Below are 17,975 nucleotides of genomic sequence, written 5' to 3'. Positions count from 1 at the left end.
TAAACTGGAAGCAGGCTTCATTAGGCTTGCAGCTGTTGAACTAAAAGGTATTTCGTAGAGATAATTGATTTAACGACCACAAGTGAGCCATCAACTTTTGTTGTTAAGTGAGACGTTTGGTAAAGTGAATTTTGCTCCATTTTGTGACCTTTCTTGCTACGGTTGTTAAGTGAATCTGGTTTCCCCATTGACGTTGCTTGTGGGAAGGTCGCAAGAGATCACGTGACCCCCTGGACTCTACAAGGGTCTATTGAAAGGCTTGGAAAATGCCTTTCTTCTGAGGATTTGATTTTCCTGCTGGGAGAGCTCCGGTGCAAGGATACAGACAACTGCTTGAAAGCTGGATCTTTTTATTTTCAGGCAGGTGAGAGATGCAAGAAGTCTGCGTTCCTGGGGCTAGCTAGCTTTGTATGATAAGCCCCTGATTTTTATACTTTTTTTCTCCTTTTGTGTGTGAGTGCTTGTGTTTGTATTTCTTAATGTTTTAAATCGGGGGTGTCCAACCTTTCACCTTCCCTGGGCCATATTAGAAGATGAAAATTTGGTTTGGGCCGCACATAATTAAATTAAATAATAAATTAAATTAAATTAAATTAAATTAAATTAAATTAAATTAAATTAAATTAAATTAAATTAAATAATTAAATTAAATTAAATTAAATTAAATTATTATTTATTATTAATTATTTATTAAAAATTATTTTTTTTTATTTTATAATTTTCCGGCCAAATTTTGTGGGGTGGGGGGGAGGGGGGGAAAGAAAGCTCGCCTGCCTCGCGCCTACCTCTCCTCCTGCAAATGCAGCAGCGGTGGCGGCGGCGGCGGGGGCAGAAGCAGCAGCGGTGGCGGCGGGGGCAGAAGCAGCGGTGGTGGCGGCGGGGGGGGCAGAAGCGGCAGCGGCGGGGGCAGAAGCAGCAGCGGCGGCGGGGGGGCAGAAGCAGCGGCGGCGGGGGCAGAAGCGGCAGCGGCGGGGGCAGAAGCAGCAGCGGTGGCAGCAGCGGCGGCAACAGCAGGAGGTGGCGGGGCGGGACTTTTGGACTGCGGCTGCCCGCCTTTTCTGTCGCTCGCCTCGCCCCGCCTCGCACCTGCCTCTCCTCCTCACTGGATCTTTCATGAAGGTTGGGGTGGGCGTTGGGCCGCATTACGAGGCGACCTGGGCCGCATGCGGCCCGTGGGCCGCGGGTTGGACAAGCCTGTTTTAAATCCTGTCAGGGGTTGTCTTCATTTCCGCCGGAGGGTAAACTCCGCGGGGTGGTTTGATTGGATTATCAGTTTCGTCCTAATGTTTTCTTATATTTGTTTTGTGGCAATCTCCTGTCTGTCTTTTTTGCAATATATTTTGTGTCTTTTGTCTGTTTGTTTTGCTGATTTGGCATGTCTTGTGTTTGTAAGGGTTTTCTTTTCTTGTTTCCCTAGTTTTCTTAATTATTTGGGCTTTCGTCTAAGGGGCTTCTTTAATACCTTTTATTTGATTTCTTTTCCTATGCAAGTTTGTTTTATGGCTGGCTTGATGTTCCCTTTGGGCTTTTCCTGCTTGGGTGACACCACTGTCCTCGTGAAGTTCCCTTTCCACAGGTCATAAATGCAATTCAGTTCCCAGGTGAAGGAAAAATATAATAAGTTACTCTTTTATAATAGTGTTTTATGTGTTGTTAAGCTAGAACATTCCTCTTACTCCTTTTGTTACACCCTACCCTAACCCCCACCCTAACCCCCAAAGTGTATTCAGTTAAAAGTATGTGATAGATTGTCACAATTTTCTTGGAAAACAGGAACATCCACCCAGGACCAGATAACAAGTAAATAAGATAAGGGATATCCTCCCAAGGTGAACCTCAGAAGTAAAACAAGATAAGATATCCAATGCATAGAAAACAATCTCATGTTGACCCTTTAGTTTATAGTTTAGCTCATCGTATTGTAGCAGAAATTCTTGCTTCCAAATCAGGACACAAGACCACGAAAGGTTGGAGAGTACAGGTTTTATTTGCGCAAAGTGTTCAGAGCATTAATATGACAAATTCTGAACCCCCAGTTCTTCCTGAGACAATATTTTTATACTCTATGACCTCAGTTCCAACCTGGGTGTTCCTTTTACTACATTTTACCAAATAAGGATAACATTTAAACAACACAGTGTAACTTCAAGTCAATCACACTTCTGTGAAATCAAACTGTACACTTAGGTAGCAACACTGATTGACAATCAATTTCACATGCTGTTGTGCAAATGGAATAGACAACAGGTGGAAAGCATAGGAAGTTAGCAACACATCCCCAATAAAGAAGTGATTCTGCAGGTGGTGACCACAGACCACTTCTCATTTCCTATGCTTTCTGGCTGATGGTTTGGTCACTTTTGAATGCTGGTGATGCTTTCACTCTAGTGGTAGCATGAGACAGAGTCTACAACCTACACAAGTGGCTCAGGTAGTGCAGCTCATCCAGGATGGCACATCAATGTGAGCTGTGGCAAGAAGGTTTGCTGTGTCTGTCAGCGTGGTGTCCAGAGTATGGAGGAGGAGATGCTACCAGGAGACAGGCCAGTACATCAGGAGATGTAGAGGAGGCCGTAGGAGGGTAACAACCCAGCATCAGGACTGCTACCTCCGCCTTTGTGCAAGGAGGGACAGGAGTAGTACTACCAGAGCCCTGCAAAATGACATCCAGCGGGCCACAAATGTGCATGTGGCTGCTCAAAAGGTCAGAAACAGACTCCATGAGGGTGGTATGAAGGCCCGACGTCCACAGGTGGGGGTTGTGCTTACAGCCCAACACCATGCAGGACGTTTGGCATTTGCCAGAGAACACCAAGATTGGCAAATTCGCCACTGGCGCCCTGTGCTCTTCACAGATGAAAGCAGGTTCACACTGAGCACATGTGACAGACGTGACAGGGTCTGGAGATGCCGTGGAGAACGTTCTGCTGCCTGTAACATCCTCCAGCATGACCGGTTTGGCAGTGGGTCAGTAATGGTGTGGGGTGGAATTTCTTTAGGGGGCCGCACAGCCCTCCATGTGCTTGCCAGAGGTAGTCTGACTGCCATTAGGTACCGAGATGAGATCCTCAGATCCCTGTGAGACCATATGCTGGTGCAGTTGGCCCTGGGTTCCTCCTAATGCACAACAATGCTAGACCTCATGTGGCTGGAATGTGTCAGCAGTACCTGCAAGACGACGGCATTGATGCTATGGACTGGCCCACCCGTTCCCCAGACCTGAATCCAATTGAGCACATCATGTCTTGCTCCATCCACCAATGCCACGCTGCACCACAGACTGTCCAGGAGTTGGGGGATGCTTTAGTCCAGGTGTGGGAGGAGATCCCTCAGGAGACCATCCGCCACCTCATCAGGAGCATGCCCAGGCGTTGTAGGGAGGTCATACAGGCACGTGGAGGCCACACACACTACTGAGCCTCATTTTGACTTGTTTTAAGGACATTACATCAAAGTTGGATCAGCCTGTAGTGTTTTTTTTCCACTTTAATTTTGAGTGTAACTCCAAATCCAGACCTCCATGGGTTGCTAAATTTGATTTCCATTGATAATTTTTGTGTGATTTTGTCAGCACATTCAACTATGTAATGAACAAAGTATTTAATGAGAATATTTCATTCATGCAGATCTAGGATGTCTTATTTTTGTGTTCCCTTTATTTTTATTTTTTGTAAATTTTATTTGAGTTTTCACAGAGAAAAAAAATACAAATAAAACATCTTTTTTGAAAGTAGCGTAATCCCAGGTTACATTTCTTCGTACAGACACAAATTCAGGTTCATGCTCATTTTTGTATTCTATTCCATATCTTATTACTATTTTACATTTCCTGCATAGCTTCTCCCCTCTTTTAATTTCCCCCAATTTTATTTTAATTATCTCATCTCAATTCAAATCATTGTATTTATATTTTTTGTCTGTCCTGTTTCTATTATCTATTATCTTTTCTCATTAAACAAAATTTCTCCTGTAGTTACTGATGACGCCTTTATATCTTTTCCCTAAAGTTGTAACATTCAATATAATACATAACTTCCATTCGGATTCTGCTTGGTACATTCTTAAAATACACACTGTATTCTTAAAAAAAGAAAAAATTATAAATTCATTCCAATTCAATTCTATCATTAATATTAATATTCATTAAAGTCTTAACATCTTTAACATTACTTTTCAATTAAATATCATACTTCTATGGGAACAATTATAAGCTTTCCATAGTTAATCCCTCCCCTTCACTTATATTTTATAAAACATTAACTAATTAAAATGTTCCCATTCCTTCCTAATTCAATTTTCTCATTTATTTTATTTCACTTATTTTATTCACAAACATTTCACTAAATTACACTAACTATTTTATCCCTCATTTTAATCATACGTTGTTTCCAATTTTCTAAAGTTATTTCTATTACTAATATAACAATACAATCTTATGTACCTTTACAGAATCCCTTTTTCAGTTAGATTTTCACCCATTATCTCTAAATAAGTCCTGTTTCTCTATATCTTGCTCCGGTCCTTTGTAACTTCTTTTCCTTTCCTTCTTCCCTCTCTTCTTCTCTTTCCCCCTTTTACCCCTTTGTCTCTCTACCTCTATTTCTCTCTTCTGTATTCCCCTTTTCTGTTGCTTTCCAGTATTATACTTATTTTTTGAATTATTTCTCTTTTCTTTGGTTGTTTTTTTAAGTCTTAAATTCTCCATTCTTTTTCCCCCCTTTCCTTTTTCTTCCCCACATAAAATTGCTTGTTCATTTAAGATGGCTTCTTCTTTGTCCCAGTCTTCTTGTTTTGCAGTCATTTCTTGTTGTTTCTCATAGTTCCAAATCTCCATTTCTAAGAATTGAAAAACAAAGCCAAAAGAACCCTTCCCTTCTTGTGCATTTTCTTTGTACTTTTTAAGTTCCATTTTCAATTCATCCAGAAGTGGTACCATTGTATAAATTTTTAAACAACCACCTGATTGATTTTAGTCATTCAAATATAATAACCAAGAATCCAAAGATCACCAAATAATCCAAATACACGGAAGCTGTTTCTTTTTTGCTCTTTTTTTTCACTTTCTCTTCCTGGGGTTACTATTTAGTTGCAAAGTTTCAGTTAAAATGTATCTTTTAGTCTTCCAGTTTGAAGGGCTATGGCGACAGACAGAAATCCACAATCGTGCACGGTTTCTGTCTGGGCTCGCCACTGGAGCGCCCCGAGCCGGCTGGTTTTGGGGCTAAGCCACCCTGTAGAGGTGGTGAAGAGGGGGGGAGTCCGCCAGCAGGGTTGAGGAGAGCCGCATCTCTCCTCCTCAGCTGGCCATTACTCCCTTTCCAGAAGGCGGTTGCAGCGGTGTTCAGAAATGGCCACCACAAAGAAGAACTCGACTGGAAAAGAATGTGCAGGAGGAAGATAAGAAGTGAAAGTTTTGGCTGACCGGGTTAAATTGTAAAAGCAACAACCAAGGTACCCTGGAATTTAAACTTACAAAAAATAACATCACTCCGAAAGAAGAGTCAGGAGCAGCGAAGGAAAGTGAAAAGGGAAAGGTTTGGCTTTTTTTCTTCTTCTCTCTCCTTCCCTATACTGACAACTAAGAGACTTAAATAAGAAATCGGAAAAATCCGCTTTGACATCAATAGGCAATTAAGCTGAAAATAAAACAAAATGCCAAAGGGATAATAAAGATTTCTGGACATTAAAAACTTTCTTTTTCATAAGCAGGGAGGGAGAGAAAAAGAATAAGGGCAGGATCTGGAAGAGGGAGGAGACTGCCTGGAATTAAAAAGAATCTACAGTGTTCCCTATATTTTTTTGAGCAGTGTACTTAGATTTCAGCAAGGCATTCGACAAAGTAGACCACAACCTACTTCTTAGCTAGAAAAAAGTGGAATAGATAGCACCACCACTAGATGGACTTACAATTGGCTGACAAACTGTACTCAAGGAGTAGTCCTTAATGGGTCTAAGTCTACCTGGAGGGAAGTAAGCAGTGGGGTGCCATAAGGTTCCGTCTTAGGCCCAGTACTCTTCAATATCTTCATTAACGACTTAGATGAGGGAATAGAAGGGGAACTTAGCAAATTTGCAGATGATACTATTGAAAGTTGTCAAAATGCCTTTCTTTCGAGGATTCAATTTTCCTGCTGGGAGAGCTCTGGCACAAGGATATGGACAACTGCTTGAAAGCTGGATCTTTTTATTTTTCAGGAAGGCGGAGAACAGCGAGAAGTCTGCGTTCCTGGGCTAGCTAGCTTCTTACGGTAAGCCCCTGGTTTTTTATACCCTTTTCTCCCTTTGTAAGTTGATTTTGTGTGAATGTTTGTATTTGTGCCTAATGTTTCAAATCCTGTTTGAGTTTGTCTTTATTTCCGTCGGAGGGCAAACTCCACGGGGTGCAGAAGGCAAACTCCGTGGGGTGGCCAGATTGTATTATTGGTTTTCTGTAATCTCTTTTAGCTTTAAGATAGTTGGGATAAAGTCTTCAGACAACATAAGGCTGGAGAAAGCTGGCTTAGAGTCTAGAGAAGATGCTGAAAGATTTCAAGAGGAAACATTGCAATCTAAGTGGTGAGGTTCAGACCTGGTGATGTTTACTCCCCATATTTCCCTGATGTTGGAAGGAATCAAGCAGACCCATGTGGAGGATCTACTACACCCATGTGGAGAGTGAGGCCAGAACAAAGAGAAGCAGGATCTCCAGTGAGCTCTTCACTGGGAGAAAGTGACAGAAGAGAATGAACTAATGAACAAATACAAGACTCGAGAGTTGTGTCAAAAGTGATAACTGGAGGGATGGCGCTGTGTGTCTGCACCACCTTTAACCTTGGTTGTGTTTAACTGATTTCTAGTCTGACATACAATATTGATTGTGCTTGATTTTTATGAATGCCCTAAATTATGAAATGGCTTAAGGCTTAGCTTTCACATCTCAAATACAGGCTCTTTCTGGTGGGTAAATTGGAGAATTCAGGGAACCAGCTTCAGAAAATACAGGTGGCCCTTGACTTATGACCACAATTAAGCCCCAAATTTCCATGGCCAAGCAAGACAGTTATTAAGTGAGTTTTGTGCCATTTTACAAGTTTTGCCTCAGTTGTTCAGTTAGTAACATGGTTGTTAAGTGAATCTGGTTTCCCCACTGACTTTGCCTGTCTGAAGGTCCCAAACGGGGATCCCTGGGATACTCCAAGTATCAAAAATATAGGCCAGTTGCCAAGTGTCCGAATTTTAGTCACATGACACAGGGATGCTGCAACGGTTGTATGGAAAAATTCATAATTTTTTTCAGTGCCATTGTAACTTTGAATGGTGACTGAAGAAATGATTGTAAGTTGAGGACTAATTGTAAAGCAGCAATTGATTATTTGTTATTACGGCACAATCATGAATGTTAAAAATGTGTTTTTCAGTCTAACTGACAATTGCCCATTCATTGAAACTCACCTTGGAAAACAAAGGGAAGGAATCTGGTAACTTCCATCAGCACCTAGACTAGGGATCTCCAAATGTATTTTAAGACTTATAGACTTCAAATCCCAGAATTCTTCTGGTATACATTGTGCACAAATACACAAATGGGACCGATTTGCACCTGTGCAACCCTAAAAAGTGCGCAGTTAGAAAAACAGGAAGTATCGTGGAAAGCTAAGTGACATTTATGGAAGTGTTGCGGTTTCCCTGTATAGACAACGTTAGGATAGCTTTCAATAGCTTGGCTGAGCTCTGGATGACATGTATGCGGGAAGGCTAAGATGTGAATGTAAAACAGGCAGGAATTGCTATAAAGGGAGATGAGAGAATATCTCATGACTCTGAAATGTGTAAACTGTGTGGCAAATGCTGTGTAAAGCCCTCCAGTGGGTGTTGGTGGGGTACAAAGGCTTTGAGGGAGATTTCCTTGTGTTACTTTTTCTGCGGAATAAAGTTTTTGCTTCCAATCTTGTCTTCAACATGTTCAATTTGAGGCTGAGCACATCTGGCAAAGTGCCTGGAACAGGAAAGGTGAGGAAAACCAAAAGTGCCTTTGACTTCAGAAGGATCTCTTTCCTCCTTTCAGCCATTTTGAAAGCGCAATTCTTGAGGGGGAAATGGGGAATCCGCCAGGATCCTCCTCTCTGCAAACTGGAAGCAGCTTCATTAGGCTCAGAGCTGTTTTAAGTGGTAGAAATATTTTGTAGATGTAGTTGACTTACAAGCACAAGTGAGGCACAAATTTTTGTTGTTAAGTGAGACATTAGATCAATTTTGCTCCATTTTGTGACCTGTCTTGCCTCAGTTAAGTGAATCACCTGAGTTGTTAAATTAGGAACATGGTTGTTAAGTGAATCAGGTTTTCCCTTTGGTGTTGCTTGTCGTAAGGTCGCAAAAGGGGATCCCCTAACCCCGGGACACCACAACGGTCATAAATGTGAGTCAGTTCCCAGGTGTCTGAATTTGGATCACATGTCCATGGGGTTGCTGCACCAGTCGTGTGAAAAACGAACATAAGTCACTTATTTCAATGTCGTCGTAACTTCGGTCACTCAACGAATAGCTATAAGTCAAGGCTGCCTGTACGGTTTAGTCATTTTTCTTCTGAAATTCATAGACTTTTAAATATTTCCCATCTCAGGGCTTTTAGATAGTTAAATATATTAAATATTTTTTGGCTCTTAGGTTTTCTTCAGCTTCAGAGGGAGAAAGTTAGTGGGTCTCCCTTATGGATCATCAGGGGGTTCCTTTGGTTCTGCATTTATTGAGGGTAATATTGGAAAAAAGCAGATTATGTGGGGATTTTTTTCCCTTTTCTCTTTATTCTCCTCTTTTGGGGGAAGGGAGCCACTTCTAAGTTGTGTCGCTGTTCGACATGCCCCATCAATCCTTCCCCTCCTTCTCCCCCCTGTTTTTCTGGCTGCCTGGGGCTAAGCAGCCCTGGACTCCCTACCCAACAGACCCTCCCACCCGGGACCGATTCCCCCGGGGCAGAAGGTAGGCGGCAGGCACGGGGACACCCGAATGAGCGTCTCTTCCCGCCCTGTCGAGAATGAGAGGAGCTAGACGGAGACGGGAGGAACTATAAGCGCTTCCGGCTTGGGATGTCCAAACTCCTGGCGGGGGTCCTTCCGGGGAGGGCGATCCAGGTTTGTGGGCGGGAAGGAGGGAGGTATGGCCGGTGGCGCTCGTGGGTCCTTTCTTGCACGCATCTCTCGTGAAGCGGAGTCCGGGCGTGGAAGAGAGCTGCCTCTTTCCTATTGAAAGCCAGGTAAAAAGATCCCTCCTTCCTCCCTGCATTTTTCTTTCTTTCTTTCTTTCTTTCTTTCTTTCTTTCTTTCTTTCTTTCTTTCTTTCTTTCTTTCTTTTCTTTCTTTTCTTTCTTTCTTTCTTTCTTTCCTCCCCCCCTTCCTTCCTCCCTCCCTCCCTCCTTTCTGGGAAATTCCGGGACAGGTGAGCCTTCAAGGCAGCTTCTTGGGGCGCTGCTAAGGTCGCTGCTGCCATCCCCACTTCTTTCTTTTTCTTTCTTTCTTTCCCTTTCCCTTTCTTTTCCTTTCTTTTTCTTTCGTTCTTCCTTTTTTTTCTTTCTTTCTTTCTTTCTTTCTTTCTTTCTTTCTTTCTTTCTTTCTTTCTTTCTTTCTTTCTTTCTTTCTTCCTTCCTTCCTTCCTTCCTTCCTTCCTTCCTTCCTTCCTTCCTTCCTTCCTTCCTTCCTTCCCTCCCTCCCTCCCTCCCTCCCTCCCTCCCTTCTTTCCTGGGAAATGCCGGGACAGATGAGCCTTCCAGGCAGCTTCTTGGGGCGCTGCTAAGATCGCTGCTGCCGTCCCCACTTCCTCCTGGGGGAGATGATTCTTATTCTCCTTTCTTTTCTGCCGGCCCTTCCTGACCGTTTCCCGTCGCTTCCTTTGCTCTGGGGCCGTTTCACATCCAGGAGGCTCGGAGTTGAAGGGCTGCGAAACCGGCGGGGAGAAAAGGGGGCGATCCCTGCCAGGCGCTGCTGTTTCGGGGAGCTGCTCAAGACGAGCCCCCTCCGGAGAGAGCATCGGCTCAAGGCTCCTACTGACGCCCTTCCATCCCTTCGCCCGCCTTTCTTTCCTCGTTCCCATCATTCAATTGAACTGAATTTGGGGTGCATTTAAAGAGGCGTCGCTCTTTTCCTGTGGGCCATTGTTTCTCAACCTGGGCAACCTTGTGATTTGTGGGCTTCAATTCCCATAATTTCCCACGTGTGTTGAAGTCCACATAGCTCAACAGCTGACAAGATTGAGAAACTTGCTGTCATCCAGGGGTGAGGAAGTTACGGCCCTTTTATGACTGGTGGACTTCAAGTCCCAGAATTCCTCAGCCAGCTGGCTCAGGGACTCTGGGAGTTGAAGTCCAGCCATCAAAAAAGGCCAGTAGTTCCCCACTTCAAGTCCCAGCTGTGAAAAAAATATTTTGTAGACTTTTGTAGCTAAAATCAGCCTCAAGAATATCCTTAGGATGTTAGATAACCAATTATTCCTTTGCTGTTTTCCCCCCACTCCTAGACCCTCTCATGGCCATGGCTTCATCTCACGGAACTTCAATTCTTTGTAATGGAGGATCAACAGCAGCTGAGCTTCCAACGCAGGTAGGAGGATTCTCCCCTCCCCTCCCCAGATGTGCCAATCTCCCAATAACAGAATATCACAATTGGAAGGGATCTTGGAGATCTTCTAGTCCATCCCCGTTTCAAGCAGGAGACTCTATAGACTTTCAGACAAGTGGGTGTCCAATCTCCTTAAACACCTGCAGCCCACAACTTCAGAAGGCAACCTGTTCCATTAGTTAATTGTTCTCACTGTCATGAAGTTTCTCCTTAATTCCAGGTTGTCTTTCTCCACTGATGGATTTCAAAGACCAGTCATTGTGCAGGGTGCCAAGATGTCTGACTGCATGGGCAGTTTTTATTACATTTATAGGGTTTTTATAAGAAGGCAAAGGCAACATAGATACAGCATCTGGATTAGAGAATAGATCCCACGTGGGTGAAACCTCTCAACCACATTGGTACAACCTCCCAACCAATCCTTAAGACTAGTGGTGATGTTAGTAAAATGAAGTCACCTATAAGTGCGGAAAGTCTGGGACTTTCCATCTTCACCAAGATATAGGAAATGAGAGCATGCCAGGAGCCAAGAGGCCCCTATAAGTCTAGGACGCTGCGGTGTGCTGCTAGCATCACCTGCAGGATCTCAATTGCTACTACACTCCACGATTAGTTTCCATCCATTGTTTCTTTTCCTGCCTTCAGGGGCTTTGGAAAATAAGTTGAGCCCTTCTTGTTTGGGGCAGCCCCTCAAATATTGAATCACTGCTATCATGTCTCCCCTGTTCCTTCTTCCATTTCCTTCAACCGTTTTAGTCTCCAGCCTTTAATTATCTTAGTTGCACTTCTTCCAAACTCTGAACATCTTTTTTGTAATGTGGTGACCAAAAGTGAATGTAGTATTACAGGTGTGGCCTTACTAAGATTTTATAATGCAGTACTAATACCAAGCCCAAGGTGAAAGGAGAAATGCATGGTTGACTTTTGCACAGAAATGTTGAACCCAACTTCTCTTGATTCGGCATGATTCATCGGGTCACCGCAGTGGGTAAAATTGGTGTTGGGTTTGGCCAACTTACCCAAAGTCTATCTCCGTGATGGTGAACATATGGCACACGTGCCAGAAGTGGCACACACAGCCATTTCTGATGGCATGTGACAGGTTGCCCGGAAGAGCCCCACTGCGCATGCGCCCCCCCACCAGCCAGCTGATTGTATCTGTCGCACATGTGCAGGGGGCAGGGCATGCAGAGGATTGTGTGTGCATGCGCAGGGGTATGAGGGGTGTACGCGCATCATGGGTCCATGCGCACCCACTTTCAGCATGCAACGTGGAAAAAGTTAGCCACCACTAGTCTAGCTCATCAACGGAAAGCAAAGTAATTTGGGGTTGCTGTTCCTGTGGAATCGGCCAAATGAATAAAAAATTAACTAGAGTTATCTCTAGGCAGAGGCACTTTGTTTCTCTAAATGTTCTCCAGAAGAGATGTTCTGTCAAGGAATTGCAAGCAGCTGTCAAGATAAAGTTGAAGACACGTCATCTGGACTTGTACTCCTTTATATAAATATATTTAACATGCAAATTTACAGCAGTCTTTGTCACCATCCAGAAAAGGAACAATGTAAGATAGTCAGGAAAACAGAGGAACATCATGAGGTAAATCTAAAGCATCATGCAGAACACAGGGGAAAAAGGCGGGAAAAAAGAGAAACGCCCCCTTTATACTTTCAGCAACCAATCATAGCATAGATTGCATCCTGCATGAGTCAGCACCCTCTAACTAATCAGTTACAATTGTGTTCTGGCCTATTGTAGACTTTACTCTTTCAGCTACCAAATTCAATATCCTGCATGCTATTTGTCCTACTTGGAAGCTGTGGAGGTTTTTCATTAAGAAGAAGACTCGCATGTAATTCATTGAAGTGTTCATTGTTAGGAATAGTCATGGAATATGTTGTCCTTTTCCCCCCTGTCTCTGTGTCAGGATTTGGTATCATTTGAGGATGTAGCTGTGTTTTTCTCCGTGGAGGAGTGGGCTCTGCTGAATTCTGAGCAAAAAGCCCTGTACCAAGAGGTCATGCTGGAAAACAAGAGAAACGTGGCCTCCTTAGGTAAGGGATTCTGTTACTGTAGTGTAAAATAATTTTTTAAAACTTAATGCACGTCAACTCCTCCAGCACTATTATTTGTTTTTTGTTGCTGTATTCTTCTCTAAGGTGCTGATTTTCAAATTTTCAAGCTATTTATCTGAGGTTTTCATCCTTTTCTATGAAGCCTGGCTTTTCTTCACAAATGGACAGTAACTATTCACTTCACTATTCACTCTCTTCCGTTTGTTAAGAATCAAGTTCAATCTTGCACATGCTGTGCAGGAAGGGAAGAAATAGCCAAGTTGAACAGGTTAAACACAAAAATGGAGTACATAAACCACAGTTTAATACACTACTGTAAATAAAAGATTGTCAAATACTGTGCACTACATTGCTGCTAGCAGTGACCATTGCTATGCTTTTGTCAAGGGAAAGAAATGGTTGACAGAGAAGAAAGACACATTATTGCCCTACAATACTTCCTCCCTGAACCATAACATTTATCTTACTAAACAGCTCTGAGCCAGCCTCTCTCTCTATCATGCCCCTGTTAGAGTCTGAATCCAAGGAGGAAGGCGAACAACTGACAGGGAGTGGGAGTGTGGCTCCATTGGCTGTGGAGGAGGCTGGGGAAGGGCAAAGTCCTGCTGGGCAAAGCAGCGGAGAGATGGAACAAGGGAGAGGGAGTTCAGAGGGAGACTCAGGCCCACCACCTCTTCATCCTAAGGCACGCAGGGAAGAACGGAGAAGAGAGCAACATGGGTTGCATGGCTTACAGGGGAGGAAAGGTTCCTGATTCCCTTCATTAACCACATCTGGGAATGAAAGTTTAAAAGGACTGAATGTTGACTGTGACACCTGCTGGGAGCAAATGTGACTTTATCTTGTGTTGACTTTGCTTATCTGTGTTCCTGGCGTCTTCCCAACCATATGTGTTTTGCCGTGCCTTCACATCTGGAATTCTGGCTCCTGCCCTGCCCAACTAATTACCTCATTTTGGCTTGAATGGACTTATAATTACCATTTGTGTTGGCCATGTTTTGGACTTGATTTGTTGTAATCAAAGGCTGTTCCTGGAAGAGTTTTTCTGCAGCCAGAAGGTAACCTGGACATTTGGGGCAAAGCTGGAGCTAATAAAGGGACTCATTGATTATCTGACTGTGTTGTCTTTGTCCAATGCCCCAGGTCATAACTCTCTCTCCCTCCCTCCCTCTCTCTCCCCCCCTCTCTCTCTTTCTCTACAGTCCTTTTCCATCAACTCTTTCTTAGGCTAGAAGTGTCTTCCCAAGGAAAGCGACCAAGCTCTACTCCAGCTCAACATGGAGGTAAGGAACAAAGGATCAATTTGGACTTGAAAATAAAAATAATTAAAGCCCATGAAGAGGGGAAGAAGCTAAAGACCTTAGAAGAAGGAGGAACAGTGGCCTGCTCCACCATATGCACGATCCTTAAGGGTAAAGAAAAGATAAAAGAGGCAATTAAACTCCAGGAACTGATGCCATAATCATGAGAAATAGGACAGGCCTCCTTTGAAAAACAGAACAGCTCCTTGTGCTTTGGATTGAGGATCAGATCCCAAAAAGAAGTCCCGTTAGTCTTCATCTGATTCAGGGAAAGGCACGGAGCGTTTTTTAAACACTAAAGCGAGCAGCGGGTGAGGAGTACAATGAAACCTTTGGAGCCAGTCGTGGCTGGTTTCCACCATTCCAAAAACGATTTAATTATTATAATTTACGAACAACAGGCAAAAATCTGTGTGTGCTAATGAAGTTGCCCAGCACTTTCCAGATCAGCTGGATGAAATTTGACTGTAAATATATATTTACAGTGTATGTAACATTAATTTATATCAAAATTATGTCAGCACCTCTTGACTTCATTTGGATACCTACTGAGCAATTCCCTGACAGGTTTTTCCCCCTGGTCTGAAAGGGTGGTGGATGTGAGCAGCTCCGATAAAAGACTTAATTTGTTCGATGTATGCAATAGATAAGAGTGTCCTCTACATTTCTACTCCTACTTAGTCTGATAAAATGGCCTTAAATCTCCACACTCTCTCCATGAAGTTTCCCATCCTAGCCTGTTTCCCATCCTGCTTCTCGCACTTGTTTTTTAGAAGTTGCATTCATTTTGTTGTTTTTTGGTCTATAATGACTATATGACACTTAAGAGCCCAATAATAATCCACAGGTTTAACACAAGGATTTATATTCCTTGCAGTCATCTGGTCGGGAAGTGCTTACGACCAGATGACTGCAAGGAATATCAATCCTTCCATCCTCCACCATTCAATCAAAACTGAAGAAACTTCTTGGATGAGAAGAGAAACATGTTCAAGGAAAAAAGAAAGTCCAGTTGCCTTAAGAAAAAGCCCCTTTGGGATAAGGAGGAATGAATACCCCAGAGTGAGAACCAGTTTTTTTCAAGGAAAAACCTCTTCATGGAGATGAGGCTGAAGCTCATTTCTCAGGTCCAAGAACCTTAACATTTTACCTTCTCAGATTGAAATTAAACCAATAGGTTCGCCATCATCAAGCCTATTGTCTTTTAGTTAGGACTGTATTTTTACACTATTGTTTATATAGTTTTTATCCATTTAATGTACTGTAATAAAGCATCAAGGGTTTCCCTATGACAAGCTGGAAGCTGATAAATTTAAATGAAAGAATGAATGAAGGCCTATTTTCAGGGTCCCTTTTGTTTCCCTTGAACTAAATCTGAAGCAGTATAGCTGATGAGTCTCGCCGCATAAATTTTCAATGATCTTAGCCAATATTTTCACGTTTTCATTTTGTGCCATTGAGGAATAAAGAGACACAAAGATCAAATTTTAGATCAACTTAATACCAAGCATAGCATCATGTTTTGAACAAATGGAAGTTTGGAAGAATATTGATAATATTTGAACATAGCAATGGCGCTTGATCCCTTTTGCACCTAAGTTTCTGTTAACTTTTCTTTTTTTTCTGTTGCAAGCAGGTGACGGATGGGAGATGGAGGATTCTGGCCAAGAGGCAGCAGCACCTTTGCCAAAAGACAAAAAGGAAGAAAAGATATATGGAAAGCAATGTTCGGAGCAAAACCAGCTAACGGGGGAGCTAGAGAATTGCTCTGGTTTACCACGTGCAGATATCAATGTCTTATTGGACTCAGATGATTGCCATGAAAAACAAGTGTGTTCAAGGTGTGGAAAAAGACTCTGTAATGAATCTGGATCATCTGACTGTGGCAAAAGCCCTGCTGGAGAGAAACAAGATGAAAGCAGCCAACACTCCAGAAGGAGCCTTCCTCCTCCTTTACACGAAAGAATAAAAGAAGTCGGGAAACCGTACAAATGTATAAAGTGTGCAGAAACCTTCGGTACAAGCTGCTCTCTTGCTTTACATGAAAAAATTCACAAAGCAGAGGGGCCACACAAATGTCTGGATTGTGGAAGGACCTTCAGACAGAAAAACCATCTTAATTCACATCAGAAGGTCCATGAAGACAGGAAGGAGCATCAGTACATCCCCTGTGGAAAGACCTTCGGAAGCAGCGCCTCCCTTACTTCCCATCAAAGCCTCCACAGAGAGGAGAGTTTGCATCAATGCAGGGAGGGTGGAACGAGGTTTACTCAGAGCAAGGAACTGAATTCCCAAGAAAAAAGCCCCACTGGGAATAAATCGTATAAATGCCTAGAATGTGGGAAGAGCTTCCGCTCTCCAAGTGACCTGACTTGCCATAATAGGACCCATACAGGGGAAAAGCCATATCATTGTAAGGTGTGTGGAAAGAGCTTCACCCGAAAAAGTTCTTTCAATTTACATAAGAGGATCCACACCGGAGAGAAGCCCTTTCAATGCCTGCAGTGTGGAAAGCGCTTTGCCCGTTCTGATAGGCTTCATGTCCATGAACAAACCCACACAGGGGAGAAACCGTACAAATGCCTGGAATGTAAGAAGTGCTTCAGTAATCCATATAGTCTTACTGTGCATAAAAGGACCCACACAGGTGAAAAGCCTTATAAGTGCAACGAATGTGACAAATGCTTCATCAGTTCGAGTTCCCTCACTCGTCACAAAAGGCTCCACACTGGAGAGAAACCATACGAATGCCGCATGTGTGGAAAGAGCTTCAGTGAAAAAAAAAAGTATATCATACATAGCAGGACTCACACTGGGGAAAAACCTTATCAATGCCAGGAGTGTGGAAAACGCTTCAGTCATTCTGGAGCACTGACGATCCATAAAAGGATTCACACAGGGGAGAAACCCTATAAGTGCACAGAGTGTGGCATGAGTTTCAGGACAAGTGATTACCTTGGTAGCCACAAGAGGATCCACACTGGGGAGAAACCGTATACATGTCATGTGTGTGGAAAAACCTTTAGTCAAAGTAGTTCACTCACTTATCACAAAACCCTCCACACTGGAGAGAAACCCTATAAATGCCTGGAGTGTGGAAAATGTTTTCGTGTGAGTGGCCAGCTTACTTCCCACAATAGGATCCACACAGGGGAGAAACCCTATAAATGCTTAGAGTGTGGAAAATGTTATACGCAGAGTGTCCAGCTTACCTCCCACAATAGGATCCACACAGGGGAGAAACCATTTAAATGCATCGATTGTGGAAAGAGTTTCAAAGATGGCAGGAATCTTGCGCTCCATAAAAGAATCCACACACGGTAGAAGCCATATCAGTGTGTGGAATGTGGAAAGAAATTCAGAACCGGGAGTGTTTTTAATTGCCATAAGAAGACGTACAGAGAAAACAAAGATTTTGACAAAAAACATGTTATTGAGACAAAGAGAAGAGTTGGCAGACCTATTGAAAATTCAAGTTACGAATAAAGTTAAATACTTGGGGATAATTTTGACTTCAAGATGTATTACATTGAAAGAGAATAACTATATTAAACTTAAACAGCAGATAGCATCCGACTTGAAAAAGTGGGAAAATCTACAATTGTCTTTGATAGGTAGAATTTCAACAATTAAAATGAATATTCTACCTAGAATTTTATATTTGTTTCAAACAATACCAATCAAGCTAAGTAAGGACTATTTTGAAGAATTAAATAAAATTGTGTTGAAATACATATGGCAAGGTAAGAAAGCGAGAATAAAATTAAAACTTTTACAGGATGCTAGAATTAGAGGAGGATTTGGCCTTCCTAACTGGGAGTTGTATTATCAAGTTGCAAACTTAATGTGGGCTCAAGAATGGATAACATTAAGAAAGACTAGATTATTGACATTGGAAGGACATGACTTATTGTTGGGTTGGCACGCTTTTTGTGGTATAAAGGAACTAAATCGCAGGGCTATTTTAGAAGGCACTATATACGGGAATCGTTATGGTTGAATTGGGAGAAAATTA

General features: G+C 42.7%; 1 protein-coding gene and 1 pseudogene across 2 annotated transcripts in view; both read left to right on the top strand.

The window, feature by feature from the left end:
* Positions 1-17,975, top strand: part of LOC148131889 (uncharacterized) — an 83,257-nt gene that overhangs the window by 49,881 nt on the left and 15,401 nt on the right. Inside the window, exons 2-4 of the mRNA XM_087953610.1 lie at positions 10,486-10,568; positions 12,512-12,638; positions 13,862-13,942. Of these exons, the coding sequence (XP_087809736.1) occupies positions 10,486-10,568; positions 12,512-12,638; positions 13,862-13,942 (291 nt within the window). The remainder of the gene's footprint in view (positions 1-10,485; positions 10,569-12,511; positions 12,639-13,861; positions 13,943-17,975) is intronic.
* Positions 10,495-17,461, top strand: LOC113428024 (uncharacterized; annotated as a pseudogene). Its single transcript, XR_015747183.1, has 2 exons — positions 10,495-10,568; positions 15,597-17,461. The product of XR_015747183.1 is annotated as an uncharacterized LOC113428024 (transcript).

This window comes from Notechis scutatus, chromosome 2 (genome assembly GCF_049901735.1).
Source record: "Notechis scutatus isolate UNSWTSFEM ecotype Mainland chromosome 2, rNotScu1.2, whole genome shotgun sequence".
Lineage (NCBI taxonomy): Eukaryota > Metazoa > Chordata > Lepidosauria > Squamata > Elapidae > Notechis > Notechis scutatus.
This window is presented reverse-complemented; position numbering and strand designations above follow the sequence as displayed.